Raw genomic sequence first — 9940 nt, forward strand, 5'->3', positions numbered from 1 at the left:
AAAAGCTAAACTCTGTCTCAAAAAAAAATTAAATAAGATAAAATAAAACTCTTTCCATTTTTCAGCCCTCTTCGTGACTTCAGAATTATGGACATGGGACTGTGTACCTGTAGTAATTTTCTTCCCAATAGAAAAGATGGTAAGATACACTCTGGACTCTGCTATGCCTCCAGGTGAAAGGATAAGACATTTGGTGGATTTACAAAACACTCTTACAATATCTGAAATACATTGGAGTAATCGGTACTTTGAAAAACAATGCTGTGAAATGTGTAATGACATGAAAAGATGCTCAAAAAAGTGAGAAAAGCAGTTTAGGAAATAGTATTACTGCCTGATCCCAGGTTTAGCTTTAAAAAGGGGGGTGGATTATCCAGATCTTTTATTTTTGCTTATCTGTATTATCTAAATTTTCTGTAGTGAGTATCTAATATTTTAATATAGAAAAGATGCAAAATTCATTTATAAACTGGCAAACCAAACTGGAATGAGAAACCTATTTAAAAAGTTCTTACCTCCGATGATATAGATATATTACAGGAAAATAAAAGAAGTGTTTCTGTTTTCTGCATTTCCCCTGGTTCCACCAACAGTTAATTGCCACAAACACCACCTGCAGAGCCAAAAAAGGGTTTCAAATGACTGTGAATAACAACTGAAAAGTTACCAAGATTTAAAAGATGAAATTAAAAATGGAACTATTCCTCTCTCACTGAAACAGAAAGTACGAAAAAAAACTGTTTTGAGTTTTCAAAGGTCATCATTTATCACTAAAATAAAAAAGAAAGACATACTCTTATCTATGATGTCCAGCCAGGATTTGGACCATGTTTACCAATCTTACCATGCAGTACAGTTCAAAAGATTTTTGTGTGTTTCCAAAAATAAACCCACTTTTTTCCCTACTGAGTACATGGAAGAGTAAGCTCTCAATTTGGAAGAAGCTGAAATCTTTTTTAAAAAAAAGCAGCAGCAGTCGCTGGATTGCACTATAACCCCCACCACCTGTCACTATGTGATTGTAAACAAACTGCTTCACCCCTTACGCCTGCGGTCCTGCTTCAGAAAAACAGGGCTAACAGCATCGGCTTGCAAGTGGTTGAGAATTAGCACAGGGCCTGGCGCACCAGAGTATCATTATTATTATACTAATGCTATCACTCAGAAGGACATACTGCTTAGGTTGACAGTAAGGTAGCCAATTCACACCTATTAATAAAACACAATAGATTTCCCTCTTGTGCCCAACATGGGCAACATGAACTCTGTTCTCTAAATTTGGAAGGCTCCACAGTTTCTAAGAAAAACCAACTGAGAGTTCCAAATGAACTTCTGGAACTCGGCTGCCTACACACGTTACTTCAGATCACTGGTTCTGAGCAGGAGAGTCTCAGAAATCTGTGGGATGCTTTTTGCTTGCTGCAATGACTGGGGGAAGCTACAGTGCATATGTAGGGCAGGGACATTGGTAGATGTCCCGCTACACTCAAACCTGCTTTGTACACAGAAGAATCATCCATAGCATTCCAAAGGAGTTCAAAATGCCTGCCAAACACTGATGTTGGGGAAAAACTGTTATTATCCAAGCCCAGAACCTAGCTCCATTTTACATGTGAATCTAAAGCATGTTTTTTGTGTTCACTGGATTTTTCAGGAAAGCAACTTCTATGTAAACTGAGAGCAGAAAGGGCTTGTGTGGTTCAGGATTTTACCAAGATTGTTCACCATTTAGGATAATCAACTACTAAGAGCACTGTCCCTATGGCAGGTAAGTCACCAACATATCACCTTTATCAGTCTACATTTGTAACTATCCCACTCATAGCGGTTCTACATAAAGGTATATGGACCCGTTCTGACTGTGCACTTATATACTAAAATATATATAATTTAGTTACAAATTACTTTTTCCCCCCCAACTTTATGTTCCAGTCAGTGCATTAGATTATTTTGAAATTACATGTATAGGAAAAATTTATCATCTATGAATTCCTTTTCAGGAAGAAAAGGGGACATCAAAAAATACTTATTTTCTAAAGTGCAACTGGGGTCCACTGGGCTGAAAACCACTGCCATAACAGGTGACTTATTTGCCTATATATCTTTTTTACCTAGCCCAAAGGTGGCATTCCTTATCTGTTGAATATAGTTCTGGTCCCAACATTAAAAAGGTCGGCCTTGTTACAATGTAGTCATATCATACACAAATTTTCTTACCTGAAATACCTAACTAGCAGCCGAGCGTGGTGGCTTAAGCCTGTAATCCCAGCACTCTGGGAGGCCAACGCGGGTGGATCACAAGGTCAGGAGATGGAGACCTCCTGGCTAACACAGTGAAACCCCGTCTCTACTAAAAATACAAAAAATTAGCTGGGTATGGTGGCGGGTGCCTGTAGTCCCAGCTACTCAGGAGGCTGAGTAGGGAGAATGGTGTGAACTACTCGGGAGGCAGAGCTTGCAGTGAGCTGAGATTGCGCCACTGCACTCCAGTGACAGAGCGACACTCCGTCTCAAAAATAATAATAATAAAATATAATATAAATAAATAAATAAACCTAACGAGCAAATATCAAATGGATATGCAAGAATTAGGATTTTTAGTCCCTCTACCTTTTTTAATGCTTAAACCAAACAGTATGGCACCCCAGGATGAGCACTGGCCTGTGTTATGAGATTCAGAATCTGCTCCCACACTTGCCTCGGACTATAGTCACCACATTTGGAAATCCTTTTGGTTGCTTTACAGAAGGCTCTGTAACTTAGAAAGGAATCCCAGAGTTCACCTTGGCAAAGTCTGCCCATTGGGCAAGGTGTCTCTGTGGGGACATCCTGCCCTACATACAAGACTGAAAGTCATTGGATTCTTAAGCTGAATGTGAGCATTACCTGGTCTGAAAGCCGACTTGCTGCTTGCTGAATTTCTGCCCTGGCAGCGATGGACTGTCCACACCAAGGGGCATAGAAGAACAGCAGTACCACCTCTGAGTCCCGGCGAATGTACTCTGCATAGTCCAGCTGTCCCTGGAAGAGGTCAAGCACTGGAGACCTCGGGGAGAAAAAGCTGACAGGTGGCTTTGCTGGTATTATCACATCTTTTGCTCGACTAAAAAAGAGCAAACACAGAAAAGATTGCTTAGTTTATCTTCTTCTAAAAATAGCTCTGTGGAAATAGAACGAAGCTTAAAAGAAAAATCCTCTTTTGAATAAGAAAATGGAGTCCCAAAATCACTGCCCTAGAAAGGCAACATCTGGCTGAGCAAATGCAAGACATGAATAATATGTTGGAAACAATTCCTGAGATTCTGTCCCCTAGGTATAGGCTGGAAGGGCAGTGGAGAGCAGAGGAGGATGTCTTTGAATAATCCATATGCCTGCCCCCCACACCTCAAAGACTTCATCCTCCTTTTTCTGCAGCCTGGCTCTCCAAAGAAGCCACTTATCTCCAAGGGTTTAGAACCACCAGCATGCGAGCTCAGAATTACGGTGAGGGAGCATGTACACTACCACTAATGATTTCCATGTGAGATGCTCACAGTCAACTCAACTTTGAGAAAGCATTAAGCTTATTGCTGGAGTTGGCTTGTACTTATCCAGGGCATTCAGCTAACAGTAACAATTAAACAATAATATACATTCTTCCAGATATATATCATAATCCTAAGACTAATGAAGATGAGTAACAAAGCAACAACCTATTTAACTGGAAAATGGGCTTTTTGAACACTTGAGTTTCCCACAAGAAAGAGATCAGGAGGAAAAAGAAAATAACACTGGACAAACAAGTGGTCAGAAGTAACTTTCCTCATCAAGACCTAAAGGTCTAGGCCCAGGCTGCATTCCACTAAGTAGAAGGGCCCTAGTAAACAACCTGAGCTGTCCACGTAGCTGCACTCACATACCATAAAACGATTATAGCAGGTTTGCTAAGAAACAACGGAGACCCAATTATGCACTATCTAAACGAGATAAACAGAGAATATAAACATGGAAACCTAAAAAACGATTAGATTAACCCCAAAGAAAGTAAAGGAGGCCAGGCGCGGTTGACTCACACCTGTAATCCCAGCACTTTGGGAGGCTGAGGTAGGCAGATCTCCTGAGGTCAGGAGTTCAAGACCAGCCTGGCCATGGTGAAACCCCATCTCTACTCAAAATAAAAAAGTAGCTGGATGTGGTGATAGGCGCCTGTAATCGCTTGAACCCAGGAGGCAGAGGTTGCAGAGAGCCGAGGTTGCACCATTGCACTCTAGCCTAGGTGACAGGAGCAAAACTCCATTTAAAAAAAAAAAGAAAGGAAGGAACAAGAAAAGAAGCCAGAAGGTACAAATGGAAAACGAGGAGCACAAAGGTACACTTAAACCCAACTACATCAACAATTACATTACATATAAAAGGAGGGGCCAGGTGCGGTGGCTCACGCCTGTAATCACAGCACTTTGGGAAGCCAAGCTGGGCAGATCACGAGGTCAGAAGATGGAGACCATCCTAGCTAACACGGTGAAGCCCGGTCTCTACTAAAAAAATACAGAAAATTAGCTGGGCGTGGTGGCTGGGGCCTGTAGTCCCAGCTACTTGGAAGGCTGAGGCAGGAGAATCGTGTACGTTGCAGTAAACTGAGATCACACCACTGCACTCAGCCTGGGCAACAGAGCAAGACTATGCCTCTCAAAAAAAAAAAAAAAAAAAAGGAAGCAACCTAATTGGGAGGAACAGACTGCCAGACAGGATAAAGCAAGACCCAATTATGCACTATCTAAACAAGATATAGTTTAAATATAAAGATGTAGGATAAAGGCATAAGGATAAGAAAAGAAAAACTATGTAAACAGTAAGCATAAGAAAGCTGGCATGACTCATGAGGTAAAATGATAAACTGGGGTATATTCTTACCCCAGTTTACTTAATTGTTACTCCACAATAAAAACGAAAAACAAAACCTACTCATATATGTTATAACTGGGATGAGTCTCAAAATGATTATGCTGAGTGAAAAAGGTGCTAAAGAGTACATGCACTATGACTGCATTTATATGAAATTCCAGAACAGGCAGAAGTATTCAACAGAGCAAGTCACCTATTTATTCACTCAAACTAATATTTTAACTTTCAATCAGAGAGCTTTCAGTCTACACAGAATGCCTTCATAACCCGAAAAACTCAATCACTTACACAATTATTCAAAAATTCTTTACTGAGCAGCTGTGACTATGCTTTGGGAATAAGTACTGAGGCTGCAGCAGCTAGCACTGTGTGTTGTCGAGGAGATCACTTTCTAGGGGAGGAAGACAAGAAAAACATCAAATGTGTAAAAAATAAAAATATACAACATGCTCGCTGCTATGTGAAAAATTTAACAAAGTGATATACAGAAGGACACGGCAACTACTCTGATGGCATGGTGGTTTGGGAGGTGCTATAATTTAAGCTCTGAGACCTGAATGACAAGAAGATAGCCATGTAAGAGGTGGGGAGGGCACTACAGGAAAAAAAAAAAAGGGACATGTTTTCAAGAGATCCAAAATTCTACTCTTTGGAGAAATTATTTTTCTACCATTCAAACTGCATATGGTCAAGCGTGGTGGCTCAGGCCTGTAATCCCAGCACTTTGGGAGGCCGAGGCGGGTGGATCACATGAGGTCAGGAGTTTGAGACCAGCCTGACCAACACAGTGAAACCCCACTTCTACTAAAAATACAAAATTAGCCGGGCATGGTGGTGCACACCTGTAATCCCAGCCACTTGGGAGGCCGAGGCAGAAGAATCGCTTGAACACGGGAGGCAGAGGTTGCTGTAAGCCAAGATCACTCCATTGCACTCCAGACTGGGAAACAAGAGCAAAACTCCATCTCAAAAGAAAAAAGAAAAAAAAACAAAAACAAAAACGCAATGTAAGCATCAGATAACGCAATCTGAGGAAAAATGTAGGTCTGACAGCAGAAGAAAGGATAAAGAGCAACTCAGTAATTTCGCTCTGCATATTCAGAAGCATTCCCAAATGGGCCAGAGAAAGTACAAGGCCAATCAAAAATCAAATATTAGCCAGGGAGAAGAAACACTGGCCTCAACTCCATCAGAAACATTGGTGAGTTTCTATTTAACTCATCAATCTGCTTCACGTTTTAGAAAACTATACCTAGAGCAAAGATTTCCTGCAGCGATGAGGGTTATGTCTCGTGTACAAAAAACTCAAGAGTTGGTTGCAAATAAGGCAGCCTGTTGTTGCTGAGCCAGTGGCATGTGCCTATAGTCCCAGCTACTACTATACTCTGGAGGCTGAGGCAGGAGAAATACTTGAGCCCCGCAGTCTGAGGCTGTAGCATGCCATAATTGCACCTATGAATAGCCACTGCACTCCAGCCTGGGCAACATAAAAAAAAAAAAAAAAAGCCTGTTGAAACCCCAATTTTCATATGAAATTCATACCTTACACCACTTCCTTGCAAAGACCATTTGAGGCAGCTTTGAAATTACAAAATGGAATAAAGCAAAATAAATACATGTATACATACATACGTATCTACACACAATTTTTTTTGCCTCTAAATCAAGGTAAAAGAAAGGTGAGCAGGATGAAGAGACAGAGGTAAGTAAAGATTAGATGCCCAGAAATGCACAATTATTCACTGTGGCTCAACCTCAAATCAACCTTTTCCATATTATCTGGTTTGAACTCAGCCGAGCCACAGACATTGAAGAGAGCAGTCATTTATTTCAAGCCTGGAGCTGTTCGTAAAAATTAAAAAAAAAAAAAAAAAATTCCTAGGCCAGGAGCGGTGGCTCACGCCTGTAATCCCAGCACTTTGGGAGGCTGAGGTAGGAGGATCACCTGAGGTCAGGAGTTCAAGACCAGCCTGGTCAACATGGTGAAACCTAATCTCTACTAAAAATACAAAAATTAGCTGGGTGTGGTGGTGCACACCTGTAATCCCAGCTACTCAGGAGGCTGAGGCAGGAGAATCACTTGATCCCAGGAGGTGGAGGTTGCGGTGAGCTGAGATTTTAAAAAATCCTATTCTCCCTTAAGCCTTATTAAAGGAAAGATCTTAAAAGTGAAAGAGGAAAAGGGAGGTAGAAATGTTAGCCAGTTGTACATCAATAAATAGTATCATCACATCATTCAAAGATGACCCTAAAAAAATTAATCTGAGTCTATTCAAAGACGGTCAAATTTGCCAGTGACACTTAAAGAAGATGAAGCAGCAGCCATTTACTGGTTCACGCTCCTTGCCTGAAGCAAGAAAGGATTTCATTTTGCCTACTCTAGTAACTGGATTTACTCTCTTCCTTCTGAATCTCAAAGGACTTCCATATCAATTAAGTCATGCTGTCTCAGAACAAACATTAACCATTATTTCCATACTTTAACAAACCGATGTAAATAAACTCCACACCCCTGGAGTGGGGAACCTCTCTTCCTAATTTGAACCTAAATGTCACCTCGCAACACTCTACCTTCTAAAATACTTTGTACATTGTCCTTGTGGGAGACAATAATAAAGTACAAGGTTAAGAATCTAGGTCCTGACAATAAATGATTCAAATTCCAGCTCAGTCACTTAACATGTGGGTGTGATTTGGGGCAGGTTCTGAAACATCACAAAGGCTGGACTCCTTCATCTGTGCATTGGGAAAGAAAACAGTATATTCGAACTTTAATGGGTTCTGTGAGATTTAAATGACACCCATACTAGGCTCTCAATTATGTATTAAATGAATAAATGCATTCATGGAAACAGTGGTTCCCAAGCAGGCAGTTCTGCTCCCAGGGGACATCTAACAATGTCAGAAGCCATTGTGGGTTGTTACATCTTGTGGGGTGTGCTACTGGTATCTAGTGGGTAGAGGCCAGGGATGCTGCTAAACATCCTACAGTGCACAGGGCAGCACCCACAACACAGAACTATCTGACCCAAAATATCAACAGTGCCAAGACTGAGAAACCCTGCTGACAGTACAGTACCTGGCCCATGGAAAATGCTCACTGAGAGTTATTATAATTTATCTTTCCACTAAAATCCCCAATCTTTTGACACCTCTTTGACAACCAGCCGCATATCGTGCTAAATAAACTAAAAAATGTTCCAACGTGAAATCACAGATTATGATCATAGCAGCAATACAGATCACACAAATTGGGATCCCAAAAGACCCACTGTTGATTTGGGAGACCAGAAGTACACCTGAAATATAAAGTTAATTTTGTATGTGTGTACATTCCTGAAAAGACACACATGAGCTTTCATTTACCTACTCCCTACACCCCAGCCTACTGTCAGGTCTTTTTATCAATTCCAGGGAAACACCAAGCTTGTCCAGCCTCAGAACCTCCACATTTGCTGTTCGCTCTACCTTGGACACGCTCCCCCCAGATCTTCCCAGCGCTGGTCCCTTCTCCTTTTTGTATAAGCTTCAAATGTCACTTCCTTAGGCAGTCTTTCCTCACCGCCATCGTTTCTATGCCCTACATAGCACTGAAGCTTTAAAAAATTATGTTTACTTGCTCACTGTCCCATCCACTCAAGGGAGCGAAGAGTTCGCCTGGACAAGTGTCCGGCACATAGTAGGTGCAGATAAATAATCGTTAGATCAAGCTGGGTGCGGGGGCTCTAGGCTGTAAATCTCAGCATTTTGGGAGGCCAAGGCGGGTGGATCACGTGACGTTAGGAGTTCGAGACCAGCCTGGCCAACATGGTGAAACCCCGTCTCTACTAAAAACACAAAAATTAGCTAGGCATGGTGGCGCGAGCCTGTGATCCGAGCTACTCGGGAGGCTGAGGCAGGAGAATCCCTTGAACCCGGGAGGCGGAGGTTGCAGTGAGCCGAGATCGCACCACTGCACTCCTGCCTGGGCGACAGAGCGTGACTCTGTCTCAAAATAATGATCGTTAGATCAATGACAGCGGGAATTCCAAAAGCGGTCTGGAACTCTCAGACGGTTGTGGATCACTTACACCGGAAGCTTAAGGGGAATGAAATCGGTGAGAAATGAGGGTCCTACAGCCTGGGCCGAAGTGACAGGTCTACCCCTAGAGACTCCCACAGGTGAGGAGCACCCCTGACCCTCCTCCCTCGTCACTGAAGCGGGACGATGGGGCGCGGGGCTGCACCCGGAAGCCTCGCCATAATGTCCGCGGGCGGGCCGGGGCAAGGGGAAGGTGGGAGGCCGTGGCTGCAGGCTCCAGGAGGGGCCGGCAGTCCCGGGCAAGGTCAGGCCCGACTTCCCCGGCGGAGGCCGCTGCGACCCGGCCCTGCAGGCTCCAGGCGGCAGAGCAGGGGGAGCGCCGCACCGGGGCCCCGGGGTCCGGGCCGCCTCACCTGCAGGTGAACTTGAGGGTGAGGAGCAGCGCGCAGCCAAGCGCCACGGCCCCGCAGAGCAGCTCGGGCCGCTGGCGCGCCATGAGGGAGGCGCCACGCAGCCCGCGACGGAGTCGCCCCGCCGAGGACGCTGTGGCCGGGGCCGGGCTCGGGCTGAGGCAGTCGGAGCCCGCGGGGCCGCCGCCACCCCCTCCCTCGTCCTCGGCGTCCTCGCTGCTGCTGCTGCCGCCGCCGCGGCCTCCGCATTCCGACATTACATGCTCCCCGTCGCCGGCTTTATACCGCCGCCGCCGCCTCGGGCCCGAAGGCCCGTCCCGGCCCGTCGCTCCCCAATCCCGCAGCTCGCCGCACCCGCTAACCCGGACACTCCACGTCAGCCGCGCCGCCGCCTCAGGGTCCGCCCCAGCTCACACCCCAGAGCACACGGCTCCTCCCACCGCTCACGGAGTCCGAGCGGGCGCCGACACCGCCCAAATCTCCGCCCCCAACGAGCCACGCCCTACACATACGTAAATGCGCGGAAGCCTGCCCCGCCCGCAGCCCCGCCTTCGTCTCACCGGCCGCGACCCCGCTCGCGAGTCTGCGCAGGCGCCGTCGCGGGACGTGGAGAAACTGCTGCCTTGGG

General features: G+C 44.9%; 1 protein-coding gene across 3 annotated transcripts in view; it reads right to left on the bottom strand.

Annotated features, from left to right (window-relative positions):
- The window catches only part of TXNDC11 (thioredoxin domain containing 11), a 63293-nt gene extending 53595 nt beyond the window's left edge, over positions 1-9698 (bottom strand). Inside the window, exons 1-3 of one of the 3 annotated variants that reach the window (XM_007985937.3) lie at positions 9316-9698; positions 2887-3103; positions 516-613 (exon numbers count right to left, since the gene is read on the bottom strand). In XM_007985937.3, coding sequence (XP_007984128.1) covers positions 516-613; positions 2887-3103; positions 9316-9569 — 569 coding nt within the window. In that variant the 5' untranslated portion in view covers positions 9570-9698. The remainder of the gene's footprint in view (positions 1-515; positions 614-2886; positions 3104-9315) is intronic. The other 2 variants (XM_037989846.2, XM_037989847.2) reach the window with 2 other exon arrangements.
- Between the last annotated feature and the right edge of the window lie 242 nt (positions 9699-9940).

Source organism: Chlorocebus sabaeus, chromosome 5, assembly GCF_047675955.1.
Source record: "Chlorocebus sabaeus isolate Y175 chromosome 5, mChlSab1.0.hap1, whole genome shotgun sequence".
Taxonomy (NCBI): domain Eukaryota; kingdom Metazoa; phylum Chordata; class Mammalia; order Primates; family Cercopithecidae; genus Chlorocebus; species Chlorocebus sabaeus.